The sequence below is a fragment of the Lytechinus variegatus genome, chromosome 7 (assembly GCF_018143015.1).
Source record: "Lytechinus variegatus isolate NC3 chromosome 7, Lvar_3.0, whole genome shotgun sequence".
NCBI classification, from domain to species: Eukaryota; Metazoa; Echinodermata; class Echinoidea; order Temnopleuroida; family Toxopneustidae; genus Lytechinus; species Lytechinus variegatus.
In genome coordinates, this window is record NC_054746.1 from 39,714,022 (window position 1) to 39,733,894 (window position 19,873).

The 19,873-nt window shown below is 35.1% G+C and overlaps 1 protein-coding gene across 1 annotated transcript; it reads right to left on the reverse strand.

Annotated features, from left to right (window-relative positions):
• Positions 1–8,456: 8,456 nt before the first annotated feature.
• LOC121419270 lies at positions 8,457–14,509 on the reverse strand. The gene is made up of 6 exons (XM_041613658.1): positions 14,435–14,509; positions 11,881–12,066; positions 11,124–11,294; positions 10,251–10,398; positions 9,665–9,780; positions 8,457–9,277 (listed from the first exon to the last, which is right to left on the reverse strand). Exons 1-6 carry the CDS (start codon positions 14,492–14,494, stop codon positions 8,963–8,965), a joined length of 996 nt encoding a protein of 331 aa, XP_041469592.1. The 5' UTR covers positions 14,495–14,509; the 3' UTR covers positions 8,457–8,962.
• Positions 14,510–19,873: the final 5,364 nt, after the last annotated feature.

Here is a 19,873-nt window from a genome sequence, read left to right on the forward strand (position 1 = left end):
CTTGTTATTGGTTTTCCCAATTTTTTTTTCAGCCAATCAAAGTTAAGAATTACAGTAGTTCATAAATAAAACCATTTAAAAATCACTTGATGAAACACCTACTTGGCACTCATTTCGAGCTGGAAGTATATTACTGTATGAAAATATTTTGTAATAATATTGTTTCAGAGCAAAGAAATAATGTTTTTATTGATTGTAGCAAAAAATAATGTTCTGAAATCATGACTTTGTTTATGATACTATTATTGAAATATATATATTTACTGCAATTGATAATACATGTAGTTTGAATGAGTCAAAGATGCAATATCTATTTATGTAAGTATTCTAAAAACTTTATCCTTTGTAGAGTAGCCTTGATACACATTATTGTGTATGCATAGTTTATTATGATTCAAATATGTCAATAAATAGTGTGACACAGATTATTAGTCTGAAAGATCTCTTATTATTTATCTGCCATCGAGTTGTGTTTGTTGACTGAGCAGTAAATGTAAAGATGTTGTGGCTCAGTGGATAAGTCTCCGGAATTTGAACCACAAGGTCTGGGGTTCAAATCCCACAGCAGCACTTGTGTCCTTTGGCAAGGCGTTTATCTACATTTGCCACTCTTCACCCAGCTGTAGTAAATGGGTACCTGGTAGGAAGGAATTCCTTGAATGCTTGTGCGCCCGATCAGTGTAGCTGTGCTAAAGCTGGGGTAGTGCTTTACACTTAACTCGTCTGATAGGTTGGTTGTAATAAAAGCAGAAAAGTAAAAATATGAAGGTTTGATCAAAGAAGAAGAGAGTTATAATTTTTAAAATTCAAATTTCATATGCATGTAGCTTCTCTGTGTATCTTGTTTTATAAATTCAAATATCTTAATAGGAGTATGATAAAAAAAAATCTTAAAGTAGGGGACATGAATATTGTTTTTGATGTCCACTGTACAAAGCAAAGTTTGAATTTTTGTAAGAAAGTGGCATTTGGGGGAGTTTATATCACACAACATAACATGGAGGAGATGCTCGTTTGTGAAATAACAAACTAAAAACTTCTCATGACATCATTTTTCTTTAACGGATTTTCATCACAAATTCAGCAGTATTTTGATCTATTTTTAGGCTTTTATTAACGGTCAACACGACAAATGGAGGTATATGTACTATAACGGGACTATAACCAATTACTGTCATAGCGCCCCCTTCAGTACACGGTTGTAACGTGTCAATGCCCAAGCAATAATAACTCATTTGATTTTCGTCAACAAGATAACCCATATCGTAACCCGCCTTCATTTCAAAATCAACACTAACTGTATGGTAAAATGGTTCTCAGTCCTACATTATCAAGACTTTATACCTTATACAAGACAGCAGCAAATTTATTGACAACGAAAGCTCTTCACTTGAACTGTAAAGTGATTATAATCAGTTGCTTTATCTGGACAAGAGGGTAATTTCAAGATCTTTAATCGATATTTCATAAATTGACATCCTTGTTCGTACAAATAATCATTTGCAATATTTTGCACCTAGTAATTGGGCTATTGCATACATTTCGTGAAATCACAAGGGTAAAGATGATGTCCGCTCGAGCCCCTATATACCCCCCCCCCCCCCATTAATATCATGTATCTTGACCGCTAAATCTCCGAAAGCTGTATATCTGCCTCAGTTCTGACTCCATCAGAATAGAAGTCTCAGAATAAAACGACTTTCATAACTTTTAAGACAGGAGAAAATAACGTGAGTTGTTCTCGTTTCTTTCTAAATGTATATTTCACTAGCTTCCGAATATATATACAGCTGGATCGATATATGTGGGCATTTTCAAAAGCTGTGAGGAAGTGGGTTATAGAAAATGTTTATGCTCCGTTACAACTTACCGTAATATTGGGTCTCATTTGAATAATGGAATATCGATTTTCTTCAAAGGCTTTCATGTCCGAACACCACCTTATACCTTTAGCATTTGGTTGATGAACGTAAGCAAGTTCATGGAGACGCGTTATTATAGCCACAACATGTACACTAAACTATACTGTGTATATATAAGAAATGAATGAAGAGAACATATAAAATACAAACCCTTTTTTTTTGCATGTTTTCATTCAATGTACTGCTGTCACCCAAGTCCAGCGAATGTCATGAATGTGCCAAGCTTCTATACAAATATCGTCTACTATTCACATAATATGCTGCATGCATATAGCCTACCAATATAAGTTGTGTGCATATTGAGGCATATTTATTAGTCCGATACTTTAACATCTAAGAAAGATTCCATTATTATATAGGCATATTGTTATGAATTTCACTGCAATTGGTGTAATACGTGGAAACGAAACTCCCCTAACGATAAAATAATTGTATTGTGTATTTGATGATATGATTTGTCTTTCCAACTCAAGTTCTCACCATACCTGTTGTTCATAGTCCTCTACATTGATAGTAGCACTGTATAATATTCACGCTTCGTTTTATATTACAACTTCAAAAGAATACACCCGCAATCACCACTATCGTTCATCTATTCGAACGGCGCACTCCCATCTTTTGTGTATATAACATCAATAGACCGGGTTAATGAACTCAAACACAATAGCATATAAAAGTCATTGCATAAGGATAACAATAGTCTGATAGTCGATCCTGATTGATCGCATCTTAGGAGTAGGAAAAAGGAGGAGAAAGAGAGATGGCCATTGACTTAAAGACCTTCCATTGAAAATATTGATACAAAACTTTCAGGTTTCCACTTTTAAAGTTCAATGAGCTCTAACACACGGTTCTCAACATTTTGTGTGTGTTTTTTCTTCGATTTTTCTCAAAAAAATTTGTAAGAAGTAACAACATCATAATAACCAGCAATTATACGTTATCCTTGATCCTAGCAGTTACTGAACTCGTTAGTTCAGGATTAACTTTGCAAGAAAAGGAGATTATACCCTACCTTTCCTATCATCAGAAACTCAATGGCCCTTTCTTTTCAAAATTCACAAAAGGGATTTAAAGTTTAGAACTTGAAGTTTACCCTTTGATAATCCAGATTAATTTGTATATCCCTCCAATTAACTCGTATTCAATGTGTAAAAAACGCACTATAGGGAAATAGGATTACATCCTCTGAACTTTCCATTCTTCGGAAGAGATTTTGTCGTCAAACTCTTTTCGATATACGGTATGTAAACGTGCATTTTAGTTGATTCGCAACACAAGGTCCATATTGGGCACTTCAAATTATGGTTAACGTCGTGTATAGACTTCCAGATAAACTTGTACAAAACAACCATCACACATCAGATTTTCAGATAATCATTACTTGGATATTAATTGCAACAAAAGATTTCATCATCATTCTGCAGAGTCTCCATCACCTCCATTTATATAACTTTGACATTGAATGGAACGTCAAAATCAAGTAAATCATGCATTTATGCTAAATGAATTATCCGATAAAAATGACGATTGTGACATTTATTCTTCCTTTCGTCACCAATAACATTATTCATCAGGGCATATACGTATTCAATGTTAGATCAACTGTTGGCCATAACTGTTGTTTAATAAGAAAACAACCAGTGAGATACACGATCGAGAGTTTTATGAAGTTTTAAATAAAAGTTTCAAATATCTAGCATACAATTAACATTCATTAAAAACAACACCTACCCCCTCCAGCCCCCCCCCCCCCCTCCCTCCTCCTGATGGCTCCCGCCTTTCTTCAGATCTGTTCCCTTTGTTATACAGGTTACTGTATCATACCTGTGTATGCATGGGTTTTTATCAGTTCCGCTTTATAGATGTCCTCTCACATTTCTATTCAAAGAGTAATGTGACTATATGGGTAAAATACTCCATCTTCTCAATGGGAGTATTCATCATTGTATCGACTAGCTCAAATAGGGTCAATGCTCGATGTGAGAAAGTAGATTGGTGTTGTTGATTTGGTCTAATCCGTCTGACTTTAGACGAATACCTCAAAAAGAAAAAAAAATCGTGATGAAAGTATTACTAGTATATCATGAGAGGAATATATTCCCTAAAATCAATTTCATACCATTATGCGGTATAATTTATGTTCAGGTTTGGATAATCGGGAAGTATTCTTCGCTGTGATGTAAATTCAATTTGTGCCATATAGAGCCATAGGCATGGCAGCAATATAAATTATTCATAATTTCAATGTATTCAGATCGTTTTGCATATTAATACAGTTACGATCAATGGGTTAAAAGGCTCAGATCCCAACCCAACACAAAAATGACAGTATCATCTATCAACACCTATAGGCCTATATAGCTACATTACAGGGGCGACACGACAGGGGAGACCTCATAACTTTCAAATGTAAAAATATATATTTTCAAAGACAGATAAAAAAAATATACATGAAGACAACTGAAAAGGGAGTACTGCATCGATCTCTTTCTTTTAGTGAAACTAAGCGTCGTCGAGTTGTACAGTAATCCATATAGAGCAACTTTACTATAGAGTACGACATGCTATATTATGCCCATCTCTACTTTATGCAACTCTATCAAATTCTGATAATAATGTTAGCTTTATACCACAGCTCCTATCGGAATACGTATGGCCTATGATTAATTTCCAAAGAGATTTATATATTTGATTATAATTTTGTATCATACGTTCCCTGATTTTAATACGTATTGAGTTGTAGTATAGGTACATGGAGGTCCATGGTCTAACTACATTTAACTCCCAATGAAACTATGTACACTCTAAATTTCAGGGACTTAAATTTAAAGCTAAAGGATTCATTTTTAAGTCTTTCATGGAGTGTAGGTAGGGACCAATCGATGTGGACTTAAAATAAGTCTTTGCAGGGATTAAAAAATTTTAATCTGTAAAGGACTTAAAAATAAGTCTAATAGATTTAAATTATAAGTCTTATTGGATTAAAATTTAGTCTGATAGAGATTTAAAAGCAATCCTGTATGGGACTTATATTTTTTTAATCCTAATAGATTTAAATTAAAGTGTCTGTATTTTAGGTATACTGAAGCAATGAAATTGAACACAAAACACTCAAAAATTAAATTCTGGTAAGTTTAATTTAATAATGTCATTAAAAATTCATTTACATAAAATCCAAAATACACAATTCATTAGTTCATTCATAAAATTATCTTCCTTGCAAGAAAACATGTTAAAACAATGATGATCTTACACATTAAATGATTATTGAATCCTGATAATTGTAATTTCATATAATACACAGAAGAAAAAGTAGGGAAATGACGTCATCAGTGCATATTCGATATGCATATTTTATAACTGTTTCCCTAAAATGATGAAAAATTTTAAAATTCAATAAATATGTTATATTTCATCTGATTTTTATGACATTTTCAGAATTTTACTGGTTCAACCCTATAACTAGGCCAGGGTATTTTGGCACGTTTGGAAGTGAAGGGGCCTTGCAGGCTTCACCCCCCCCCCCCCCCGCCATATGATCTCCCAAAATCCCGCCAAGTTACGGTTAAATCTTCCTATGGCGGCGCAAGCAATTTTGATTGCGCACATGCTGTTTAGAACCTGATGGAATTATGGGAACGTTTCAGTATATGGGAAATTCCACGCCCAACATTCTTTCCTGTTATTAAAGTTAAAAGAGATAAGCAGCCTGATATCTAAGAAGCAAGAATATCCCTTCGCTTAATCTGTACAGTACTGCCTACTTGAATATCAGGTAATTTATCTCCATTATGGACACACAAAAAAAGGAATGTCCGTGTGGATGTGCCCTTATATATATCACACATCATGGTAAAGAGACTAGTTATATACAGTCCTAAAAAAAGGTACTATGTCTACATAACAATGCAAATTAAAGCAATAATGTTTTTCATGGAAAGTTCAATGATAGTTTGACATTTCAAACTTTGTCAAATATTACCCCTATTCAAACAGAAGATGCATTTCAGATTTAATATTAAATGGCAGAAATATTGCCAAGTATACAAAGGCAAAACTGGTACTGCTGTTCATATTAAAGGGGACCAATACCCATGGAAATAATCACTTTTTTTAATGAAATAGCACAATGAGAGGAACAGTTTTAAAAAAGTTTCATCAAAATCGGTTATAAAATAAGAGATTTATGGAAGTTTGAAAAGTCTCGTTGTACCTTCTACGGGGATCCTCAAATTGGCAACATCGGCTTCAAAATGGCTGATTTTATGGACAACTCTTCATTTGTTTTGTACGCAAATTTTAAGATATTTCTTTCAAAATATGTCTTATTTACCTCTGAGCTTAAAATATGTCAGAGGAAAATATATTTCACACAATATGTTGAGCTCTCAACCTGTCTGGACTAAATATTAGAACACTGCATTTTGCATTACATCAAAGTTAATTTTAATGAACCACAACTTTGAAACTACATTAACACAATTTTAGAATCAATCTATACACTGTACAATAGAATAACAAGAGGCCCACAGACCTTGCACTCATCTGTGGCAAGAAAAGATAGTTTTCATATCCTGTTCAAATTACGAGTATACTTTTTACCCTTTTTTTGGACCAAGTTCCACTATCATATACTAGCTCCAAGGGTCCATGGTAACAATTTAAACAACCCTAGGCAAAATTTTAATGCCCTTGAAGATTTCCAGGAGCAATTTGTTTTTCTAACAGTCTGTAAAGTTCTCTTACATTAATTTTCCTTTAACTCTCATTCATCCAAATGTAGGTTCGTTTGCAAGTCATGTTAAAGTCCCAGACCGGACCGAGAAATGAAAACCAAAATGACATATAAAATGAAAGCTAATATTTCTTCATAATACAATTCCCAATTTAAGCATTTTTATCTTCCATCTAGAAAGTATTTCATTAAAAAGGTGATCAAACCTCAACCAGGCCATCCCTCCCAAATACTAGAAAAAGTACCCCTATTATAGTGGCGCGGCTGATGATGTCAAAGAAGTTTAAGGGAATGCTACTGCCAGGCATGATTGGGTTTCGCCTTTAGAAAACATGTTTGTATTGCTATGTCAGAACAATAGACCCCATGTGTGCTAGAATTCTATTGTTCTGACATAGCAATACAAACGTGTTTTCTAAAGGCGAAACCCAATCATGCCTGGCAGTAGCACATTCCCTTAAACTTCTTTGACTTCATCAACCGCGCCATCAAAATAGGGGTAACTTTTCAAGTATTTGGGAGGGATGGCCTGGTTGAGGTTCAATCATCTTTTTATGAATACCGGTACTGTTATGAAAATTTAATTTATTTTGGGGGTATTTATGTTATACGCCTACTTAGCTATCAATCGATGTAAGGTTGTATTTACTCCGTCAACGGTCTTTAAAGTTTGGCAACATCTAAAAATATGTTCTACTTGATCACACGAATCAGAAAATATATGTTGCCAATTTTTTAATTGACCTTTTGTGACCTGAAATGGAGGTCAAAGGTCAGGCTACATTAACATAAACATAATTTTCTTCAAATTGTGTCAAATTTGGTATCAAATTGTAGGTAATGTTATAACTACAAGGTCAAAGTTCAAATAACATGACGCTGAAAAACCTGGAAATACCAGGAACTACGTATTTTCCATTACTTTCCACATAATCAAAAGGATCAAAACTATCAGTAGGAGTGGGCTATAAGTAGGTACAAAATGTGTTTTTTGTTATTTTTCCCTGGTAACAGTTTTTTTCTGTTCCATATATCCTACCTCAACATGAAATGACAAAATTTTTTACCTTGCGTCCAACAAAAAACTGTGCAGGGCAAAATTCCAAGATGGCTGCCGTTTTCCTGAAAAATCACATTTTTAGCCATAATTTTGCCATTTTGGGGTCTTTTTAGCTGGTTTTGGTGTCTACTCCTATGTATTAGAGGGCAGGCTATCTGTTTATGCAACAAGAAGTAGTATCAACCCTTCACCTGTATAAATAGCCCTCAATATCCCTGCTCTGGGGGCTAAATTAGCCCCGCCCCTCTTAACTTTTTTCGCTATAACTTTTCAGTGCAAAAATATTTTGGGCTGAAATTTCATAACTTTTTTATTTTTCATCTCACACACATTTTAAGACCCTATTCACCAAAATCAGGGGTAGGGTTGAAGAGATATAGCACGTTTTTGTGACCAATATCACAAAAAATAGGCCGGTTTCCAATGCTTATATGTGTACAATGTACATGGTTTTACCATAAATGTTGTCAGAAGAATGTTTTTTATTGCAGAATAACAAGAGATATCATAAATTTGACTATGTATTCTTGTAAAATACATGATGAGATTTGGACACACCAAGTTTGGTCACAGTCAGTTCATAAATAGATGAGATCTCAGGATGGAACGGAGGAAAATTAGTAAATTAGATCAATGTACATGCACTTGCACCAATACATTTTACACACAAAAGCATTGGAATCGCTTTTTTTTTTTAAAAGATTGGTTATGAAAAGTGTTTTTTTTTCTGCAACCGTTACCCCCAATTTTCGCAAATAGGGTCTTAAAATGGGTGTGAAATGTCAATTGAAAAAGTCCAGAATATTTTTGTCCGAAATATTTTTGCATTGACAGATTATCAAGAAAAATGTCAAGAGGGGCGGGGCTAATTTAGCCCCCAAAGCAGGGATATAGAGGGTTATTTATACAGGTGAAGGGTTGATACTACTTCTTGTAGCATAAACAGATTGCTCTCCCTCCAATATATAGGATTAGACACCAAAACCAGCTAAAAAGATCCCAAAATGGCAAAATTATGGCTGAAAATGTGATTTTTCAGGAAAACGGCGGCCATCTTGGATTTTTGCCCTGCACACTTTTTTTGTGGTCAAAAATTTTGTCATTTTATGTTGAGGTAGGATATATGGAACAGAAAAAAACTGTTACCAGGGTAAAACAAAAAATCACCCATTTATAGCCCACTCCTTCTATCAGGAATTAAGTTGGGAGCATGGGAAAGAGAAATGGTTGACAAAGTATAAGTTATGTAGATTTGATAGAACATGCGAAGGAACGCACCATAGGCTTCACCTTATGGGTGGGCCAAATTTCGTAGACAAAAGCCGCAAAGAAATCATAGAAATGTGAGAGGATGTCCGGATAATGTACATTAAAGACGAAGAAACTCTTGAATAGCTTGTCGAACGCTTCTACGATCGTCTGTCCAGCACTGAAAGGCAGACTGTCGAGGCACAGGAAGTATTGCTGCTGTCCTGTCTCCTTCCCGATGGCCACTATGAGGGGCTGCCTGTATGTCTGCTTGATATGATTGATGGCTTCTTTGATGCTTGTTCCTTCCTGTAATTAGAATTTGAAAACATGTTTCAAATAAATAACATTATCCTTCATCCTGCTCAATTTAACAACATCACCCTATTTAAAGAGGATGTTTTCTTCATCAGGGTTTTTTTTAAGTGTTGGTGGCATATCAGACCACAAAAAGTCAATAATAAAAATGCATAGCACAAACGGTTACCATAGACCCCCTAAAAGATCAATTTACCTCATCACAACTCCAATATCCTTTAGTGAATCAGATACAAAAAGGGATATTGCTCTTAGTAGGGATATTGGGCCAAAGAACAATTTTCACTTTATAGTTAGGATTGATATTTGCTGTTCACCCCCTGATGAATTATAAAAGAACCCTAAAAAAGTGCAATATTTCAGAATCAAATTACTCACTGGCACATGCTGTACAAGGTAGTGTACTGCTGCAGATCTGCTACAGTTTACGCCCTTCGACTTTGGCAACGGCCGATGCAGTGTGTAGAGCACAGTTAGTAGTGCACAAAGATCTCCTGAAAGATGAATGAAAATTCATAAATGAAATCTTTACATTTTAGAACAAGGTAATTTCTGGATCATGTGTTACCCTTCAGATGGAGAAGTAGAACAACAAGTGTTGCCGGCTCCTCTGCAATTTGCATTCTGATAATACATTAATGACTAAATATGAAAGCACCCTTCCCTCTCTCCCTGCCTGCCTTTTTAGGGTTTAAACTCAAGGAAGTTCCAGCCCAACCAGTCACCAAACACTAAAAGTCCACTGATTTAAGAACATTAGATACACCAATGTTTTCATGACATCAATAAATATATGAAGGATAAATTTGCTGAAATTATGTAACATTACTCAACCTGAATAACTATTTATTTCTAAACACAGTAATCTGGGAAAATATTTCCATGACCTTTCAGGGTCCTAAGACATCTTAGGACCCTATAAGTTGAATCAGGTTCACAGGATGCGGTAAAATCATTAACCTACTGTTTGTATCTTCGTAGCGTTTCACTACTTCCTTGATGCTTTCAGATTCCTGATGGCCCTGCAATATGATCTTCTCCCTCAAGGTTGACCACTTTGACAGCAGTTTGTCGGCTGCATCTTCATGTAGTAACGCAAAATCGATGCCAATCTAAGAAAATTAGGCAAATAGCAAACAAAATATTAAAACAAATAAATAAGATAAAATAGCTTTAAGTTTGATGGACTTGAGAAGTACAATATTATGCATGCATAGATTTAATCCATACACATTAAAAACATATATAAATACAGGAATACTACCAAAACTAGGTCTGTCTGGCTGGCTGGCTCGGTAGAGCTAAGCCAGAGAGGCTATCTAGCTAGCTGCTCCAATCTTATGTGTACTACACGCATGTGGTATGCTGGCTTTGAAATACAAAAGAATTTTGTAGTATGAAACTGCCATTGCTACTGATCATGATAGTAAATTCTAGTGTAGGGAAAGCTAGTATGCATGGTGGTGCTGCCCAACCAACATGCACCACAGCTAGTGTATGCACCTAGATGGAATGCAGCAGCAAGAATATCAAGCTATTTATTCCCTAAGGTCTGGTTGCTGCCTCTGATCACTAACACTTCATGACCAAACTCAGTAGTTGTAAACTACAGTATCTAAATACCCGCTATTGGTTAACTGTCACAACCTGACCTGTCCTCCCACATGTGCATATGGAATGTGATATAAATCTGGGGCCCATTGCAGAAAGAATTGTATTTAAATGCAACTAAAACAAAATTTTGTTCCTGACCACCTATAGAACACAAATGAAATTAATAAGTAACAATGCCATGGGAGTATTAACATGATTATTCCTCATAACAAGAATAGCTTACCAAATGTGGAATGTCCTGGTATCTGGGAAATGTAGTCACCATGTCTGTTATGGAGACAGGATTATTACAATCCATCACCAGCTGTCGCCGGTACTTGTGTGTATCTTGAAAGTATTGCGTATGCATGGCCATGTTGGAACGGTGGGGAGGAGAAAACTTCATCCAGTCAATCTGAAACAGGAATAAGATATTGGAAGTGAAAATGTTACTGAGCTCACAACAAATGTTCTTTGTAATTCAGTAGATTAGTGTTAAATGAGCAAAGAGAGGATTTAAACCGAGTTATTGAGGAAAGCAAGCGAGCACTTCTTTGCATATTTTTTGGGGGCCAATATCGCACCTTTTTAGTACACATATTTTTATGTCACTTAAATACATTCAAAGTAAATATGAACATGATTTGTAATAAATGAGTGATTTTTCTTTGACATGTTGCCTAGTTATATGTGAAATCTTCATACTCAAAACTTTGAGCTGATCAGACATTTTCAGTTATAGGCGTCAAAATCAAGGCAGAATCCAAGTTGCAAAGCATCATGGACAAACATTATAAATGAGATCAATGTGATAGAATAAGAAAAGAGATAAAGGAGAGAGGGTATGCTGTTTAAATATATTCCCATTATTCCATCAGGTTCCAAACAGCATGCATACATGACGATTCTCAAATATAACTTCAATTTAATACTAATCTCTTGATAAACATTATCCAAAAGTATCTCTGATACAATTTCTCATGAAACATCACATTCATTACCTTTTCCTGAATATTCTGCAGCTGTTGGCCAGTGGCTACTTCATCTGCTTTATCTGCTACAGCTTCATTAGTTTCTTTCTCAGGTTCCATTTTTCTCGGTAGCTTAATTCTCTCACTTTGCGATGCCCTTACATTTTTTAACCTAAACTGGATAAAGCCAGAGCCATCACGCGAGAAGAAATGTTCCTTCATTTAAGAAAGAAAAAAAAAAAAAAAGAAAGACAAGAAAAAATTAATTCCAACTTAAGGATATAATACCACAATTGAAAACACAATTTGCATCGACTTTGTACACAAAATCATGTTTTTGAGCAATTTTGGGTCTGATATGCACTTTCAAACTGTTGCGTAATTTCTAATTATGCAATTAAATTTATATGTTGTTCAATTATGTGATTTTTTTTTTACCAGAGTTTATCTTTAATGTTTACTTACATGCCCTTCAATTCCCGGTGTGGTATCTTTGGTTACAGGCCATGTCTGCACTATTTCCTTAGCTAATAACGTCTTCTGTTTAGCTGTTGGCCACCTTCAGGAATGTTTGAAATAGAAAAAGGGAAAATCATGCCAGTATACAGTAGCTACAGACTTTTTCTTTTACATAGAAAGAGGAGTTTGACATGCATTTATTTTATGGCTTGGAATTTTGAAAATTTGCATAAAAACTTTTACAAACATCAATCCTCTATCTCATTTTCAAGATTGTCATTTATAGTCTTGACCATCAAGCAGACTGGTACCATATGCAATGCAACAAAACAAGTCAATAACTTGAAATTCAAAAGCCATTTTGAGATGATGGTATAAACCTTACTATTTTTCTTCATTATTTTATGCTTCACTTGCTTTTTCAACATCACTTTCCTCCCCCCTCCCCTCCCCCCCCCAAAAAAAATCTGCTATCATGTTTATTTCAGGATGATCCATGAGGGGTTTTACTATGTAAATGTGACATGCTAAAATTGGTGACATGTTTAGAAATGTGCCAGAGCATTTCAATTTAATATCACCAAAAAGGATACCTTATGGTCACCATTTCATAGAGCACATTTTTTTTTGCATATCCAGATACTACAAAAGTGTGTGTTATTTTACGAAACGACAAGCCTGTCTAAAAATTGTAAAATAACACTGTTCTTGTAGACTTTCTTTCTAAATGATTTCTTGAGATATTTTGCTTCATTGATCATTAGAATATAAAGAATGGAATAAATCTAACATTGATGAATCGTAAAAAAAAATATTTTACTTTTTATTGAAATTGAGATAAAATTTCAGTTGCGCAGACTTAGATCTAGGCAATACAGCCTATGTATGATTGGGGGGGGGGTCCGTTGTCCGGATACTTATATAGACCCTAGACTCTAACGTTAGGTCTAACTCGCTGTTAAGCAGATAAAAGCTTCATCTTTTGCTCTGGATTTTCTCAAAATCTGTGCAGTAAATACCAAAAATATTTGCTAATATTTGTGCTGTCCTAGATCTAGATTCTATTGTCTGTATTACTTTCAATCGATTAGTCTAGAATATTGATCACAAACTTCATAAAATGTCGTCCGGATCGACAAACAACCCGTCCGGAAACACAACAACCGGGTAGATAGGCTATAGATCTAGACCCTTGGTCTAAGTTACAGGCTTTAACTTAACGTTAGACCTAACGTTATAGGGCCTAGAATCTATACCCGGTTGTTGTGTCCGGACGGGTTGTTTGTCCGGACAAGACAGAAATTTTTAGGAACTTTGTGATTTCATTAGGCCCCTTCACCAACGTTAGGCCTAACGTTAGATTTCTAGGCCTAATCGATTGAAAGTAGATTCTAATTTGACAATATAACAAAGCACACATATTACTTTTATTAGCAAATATTTTTGGTATTTACTGCACAGATTTTGAGAAAATCCAGAGCAAAAGATGTTTTTGTAGGGCCTACCGCCCGGTGCAGCGGTGCCGATGGCGGTTTCTACAGGTAACCGTCACCACTGCATAGCATATGTTTAAGCATACGTAAACCCCTTATTCAATATGGTGGAACTTTTTTTTCAAGACTGTCTTTAGCAATGTCGTTTGGCAGTAATGTTTATCAACCCATGGGAGCCAGGTAAACCACCACCGCTGCACCGGGCGGTAGGCCCTACAAAAACTTAACGACTGTCCAGCCCGCACTTCGTGTGTATGGGCTGCAGTATGTAACGACGGTCGTTAGGCACGTTAGGAACGCTCACAAAAATACCAAAATTGCCCAATTGGTAACAAGACTTGGCTTAAATGAGAGCTTGATAATCATGCGTCACAATTCTGGAAACAAATATCTGTGAAAAATGTTTTAAGAATGTATTATTTGATGTTTTCTACAAGTCAATTGTCTATGACTATGGCGAAATTGCGACTCAGAAAAATCGCACACGCAATTTTGCCATTCACGTGAATGGCAAAATTGCGCATGCGATTTTTCTGAGGTTGACTATTCCCAACTTGATAAAACACCCGTTTTGCTGCCATATAATTAGTTATTCTAATAAAGTTAGCATACTTAACACCAAATGAACTTACCCTCCAATATTCGTTTAGTATCTTCGGCCTTCGTGCCCAGTACTTTTTCCAAAAATCCATCCAGATTGGCCATTTTCAATCCATGGATTACAGCGATGATTTCGATCGGCGAGAGATAATTTTTTTCCCGCTGCAGTTCCCGCTTGCAAGTACAAGTCACGTGACAAAATATCCATCTTCCTATTGGCCACTTTTCTATTTATCTTCGAAACTTTTTTAGTCTTTCGGGACTTAAATAAAAATATTGGAATCTCGGATAAAGAACTACGTTTAGCAATCTTTCAGGACTTAAATTTAATCTTTTAGATTTAATTTCATTTCAATCCCGACTGAGACTTAAATTTTAAGTCCCTGAAATTTAGAGTGTAGGTGATCCCCGTTAGTAGAGAGAATAAGAGGCGCCTGGCGACTCGCAAGATTCCGACCAAGTCTTGGGACTCTTTTTTTAGCGCGTTAAATATATATCCGATCTATGGTCCCATAAAGAGTGTTCACGGTTTGTAAGCATAATGACAGCATGAAACTTCCTTAAGCTCTTAAGAAAGTTTATATAGGCTGAATGAACAATCAATATGCTGACGACTGTCAAGGACCATCTGTGGTAAATAGGGATGCTGCTTACATTTTCCCGTAGGCTATAGGCCTACGGTAATATATAAGAATTGTTCTATAGTCAAAATATGATATTAATACTTTTCTTGTGAAATATAATCAACGGAAGTGTTTTATTCATCCCTGAATCAAAGTGAAAATTCTTATTTTATTCACAGCTTCACGACCCTTTCAAACGTTGATTTAACATTTCCTATTGTTTGTATGTTTTATCGAAATAAACTAGCATATATTATATAAGATTGGAATGATTCAAAACTAAAGTACAAAATTATGATTACATAAAAAGTCCCAGGGCTGGCAGAAGGGCGCACACAATAAACCCCATCTATAACCTAATATCAACTTATTTCAGGCCAAACCTAAATGAATAAAGTGATGAAATGGAACATGCATAGTAAATTTGTTCTGAAATAAGTTGATATTTCATAGGTTAGATGGAATTAATATAGTGTGCGCCTGTTTCTGCCAGCCGTGCGACGATAATAATGAAAAATGAAAGGCCATATAAAATGTCAAAAGTATATTATTGAAATTTTATCTGCCTTTATTCTTTAATTAGGATTTTAAAAAGTGACATAATTTAGCAATTTTGTTTGTAGAGCTCAATCACCCGGAATGGCGCCGATACCAATTGATCAATGTACAAAACTATAATTGTAACAGGGCCTATACAGTCATGTTAGTTATACTTTAAAGAGTTCAGTACCATTTGCGACATTCAAATCAGCAAGTTTGGAAATTGTGTTTGTTCATGAATGGTGATGTTTTGAATGGTATTCGTATAACGAAATGACATTTCTATACCAAGCACGAAAAGAAATGCGAAAAGATCGCTTGATTTACATTTGGATATTTTATTTCATTCTTTTTGGAATAATTTAAGAGTGAAAAGACACAGTAATGCAATCTAGCTTATGAGTAAAACTTGGGGTGGAGACAAGAAGAAGAAAAATGGAAATGATTGCGGTAGATTTACCAAAGAGGAACCATAACAACGTAAACAGTATACTGTTATAAAAACAACAGAAATGTAAACAAAACATTCAAACAAATAATTAGTTTTCACGATTTAAAGAATTGGTCACAGTGATTTGCGATTACGTCACAACTCTGAATATTGCCTTGCTTATATACCTTACAATGTCTTCATCAACAGTGAGCTCATAATCGCTTTATATAAGATCAGGGGCTTAAACAGTCATTAGATTCGACGAAGTGACAAAAATCCTTCAAAATTACCCGATTGATGACGTCACATGCGACAGACAGACATATCTTCTTATATATATATATAAGAATGTTCAATCTCATAATCATTACCTATTAAAAATGGTCGAGTGAAAATGCAACAAACAACATTTATTTTAATGGGGAAATTGTGTCGATGTATTGTCTATTATAGGACTGATCTTATACTACCTAATATAGGACCTTTATATACAGAGATAAAAACGTGACACTTTTGAGGTGCTTTTTTAATACGGACACTAACCTATATCCCTATTTTATACTTCAACCATGCTTCAACAAAGTAATTATCATCGATCGTCGATCACTGCAGCCATCTGTCATGTTTGTATTGGAGTGGACATATACAATTCACATTCAAAGGTGTTTTGGGTGAATCTAATTAGCCCGACTTTATTTGTATCGGTATTTGGAGTAAGCTATTAATTTGCGATCGACCTGTGCATGATCAAAGAAAACAAGATAATCAGCTTCGATTGAAACAAGATATATATAATGCATGAGAATCGGGGCAGTGGAACCGGGCACTCCCCCCCCAAAAAAAAAATGAATAAATAAATCCCCGTATATAGTGAAAAAGCCCCTTTTTCAAAATGGAAAATGATTTTTTTTTTCAAAATGAAATATCCTTTTTAAAGTAAATCATGATGTATTTTAGGTTTAAAAAAATCACAATTTTTTCGGCTTGCGCTTCGCGCTCGCATCAATCATCGTTTATTAAGGTACTCATTCTGCTCCTGGTTATGAAATGTGTTTAGAATGTCCAGTTTTCGGGTTAGAATATCACACATTTTCAGCTAGCGCTTCGCACTCCCATTATTCGCTTGGTGAGATATTTTTCCTATTCATGAGTCACTAAATGCAGTTTTTCACAGGTTCTTTTTCTGGTCAGTACAAAAGATGATCGGAACTTTTACTTTTCGTGTCTGATTACATGAATGTCCATAGGTTTGAACTCATAATTCGCGCTCGCAACATCTCACAGGGATGCCCTTTAACAGTAATCACGCAATGCATTGACCAAAAGTGAGTTTTAGAACTTCATATTTGATTTTTGTTTCCAAACTGCTCGCTCGCGGAAATATGAAACCGAAATTTATATCTCATCAATCAGAAATCACTTAAAGAAAACCTTTGCTCAATTTAATTACATGTACTACAAAACACACAGATGATAATCTAATGGTGAAAATATGCTTTTGCACCAAAATGCCCATTTTGACATAATATAAGTGCGCCCTTTTTTTTCTTTGCTCCCCCCCCCCAAAAAAAAAAAACAACAACGGAGGTACGTTCCGCCAACCCTGCATGAGAATTTATGCCAAATAAAATTTGTAGTATTTCAGACAAAAATTTGTGGTATTTCAGACAATGAAACTGATATTGAGAATATACTTACGCAGCATGGCTGATAGTTTGCTTTATATTATGAAACGAAAATTACGCAGATTTGCTTCTAATTTTGCATCATGGAGTAGGCCCAATCATGATTGTGAAACAACATTCAATACCCACTATGCACCTACATGTACATGGACTTAATTATCTGCAGTCCAATTGCATTTTAATTGCACCATTACCTGTCCCCATTAATCAACATCTTTTTTTTTTTTTAAAGAACACTGCAGCAGTGATAAATAATGCACCAATTTTAATTCGAACATGTCGAATGGGGCTGACTATCGGCTTATGGCATGCATGTGTATAACAAGTGAATTTTCCTTGAGAGCGTGTGTAGATCCATGTTGAGAGCAATTCTAGTTTATATTTCTGTATCCTTTTCCAATTATTGTGTTTTTTGTGTAACTCTAGGTCTGGCCATCCCTTATGCCATCACAGATGATAAAATCGATACTGTTCGTGTTCTTATCTGCGATCAATAACGATCGCTAGATTGTCGTGAACTATAATACCTCGGATTCGCGTGGGTTCGTCTTATCTCGATGAAGAACGCGTCAGACCCGCCTTGCCCTCAGGGCTTGATTTCAATGAATGTTTTGATGCCATCTTGGGGGTATGTATCGTTTCTGTCAGAAAAAAAAAGAATATGTATATCGATGCCCTTTAAATTTTTTAAAAACACGTGGTCATGCCTTCTTGGGGAGAGGGAGAGAATGATAGAGAGAGGGAGAGGGGGGAGAAGAGGGAGAGTGGGGATGTAGGTGTGTGTTTGGGTGTGTTTGTGTGGATGGGTGTGTGTTGATTTCTGTTTTCCTGCAAATCATTATATAGCCATTTAATATTAATTATTATCAAAATACATAGAGGGTTGGGGACTTTTTTTCAGATATAAAAGTATAATTTTATGGAGTTTCATTCCGTCCTTATTTGCTTCAGTTCTTGGTAAATATAAAATTATATGTACCTTTTTTGCATATCCTTGTTGATATGAAATGAAGATTTGTACTTTGTATTTGTTTGTATTTACCTGCATTTTATGTAATTCATTTGAATGAAATCCTAATAAAAACATATCATGTTAATATCTAAACACTCTTCAAAAAGTTAGGCAGCATACTGTCCACACAACAATTGGTTAAAACTATTTCTGGGTAGTTTTAAACTAATAATGTGTGCTTTGGGTGAAAACTAAAAAGTATTGGTTGAAAACTACCGAGATGTGTGTATTTTTTAACCAATTCTTGTGTGGACAGTATATGTTGCCCAACATTTTAAGAGTGTATTACGGAATTGGATGTTTGTGATAAAAATTATGAAATTTTTGCTCCCCCTTTCGCTTTCTTGCAACTTTTTACAAATTTTGCCCGATAGGCCATATCCCATACCTGGTCCTCTCAAAATTGTTGGCTCAGAACGCAGCTGATATAGTCAGATTTGATATAAGGTAAACATTCTCCCTTGAATTCATAATCAAATCAGCTTGTCTTTTCATCAACGTTGCCCTATAGCCATGTTATTCTGAATGAAGTGAAATTAATTTAACTCTTTACCTTAAGTTTGTCATCATAATAAATAGAAACACAAAATGGTTATCTCTGAACTAACAGTCTCTTATATTTCTTATATAATTTCAAAGTTATAATGTGCATCCGTTCGAAATGAAATCATTTTGAAATGTGACATTTTGTTCGTGGGGGGGGGTCACCAATTACTCAAAACTTTGTTCCTATAACACTTTGAAGAAAATCTAACTTTTCTAGACGATGGATTTATAACACTGCAGGTGTGGAGGGTCACAGATAAAAGAAGACGAAGGGTACTTATACTTAGATTCTGTATTGTAAAGGAGAAGAAAGAGTAAAAGACTTTTACATGTGTTGGGGTTGTTTGCATATCAATAATAAATGAATATCGACAGGTAAAGCTAGTGTGCAACAAAATCGGTGTTGCAACTTTACATGCAATCCGCTCTCACTGAGCGAAACATGCACAGACACTCAGCAACTCATTTACAGTTTTAATCTATAGGTATTAATTTGTTTTTATTTGTTTAGTATGATTTCATAAATATTATGTTTTTTGTTTGTATCATGTATTTCATTGATTTGATTCAGATAATAATTTTGTTAGCACAATTATTTTGTCTCGGCATCAATCAATGTCCCTTTCTCTAAC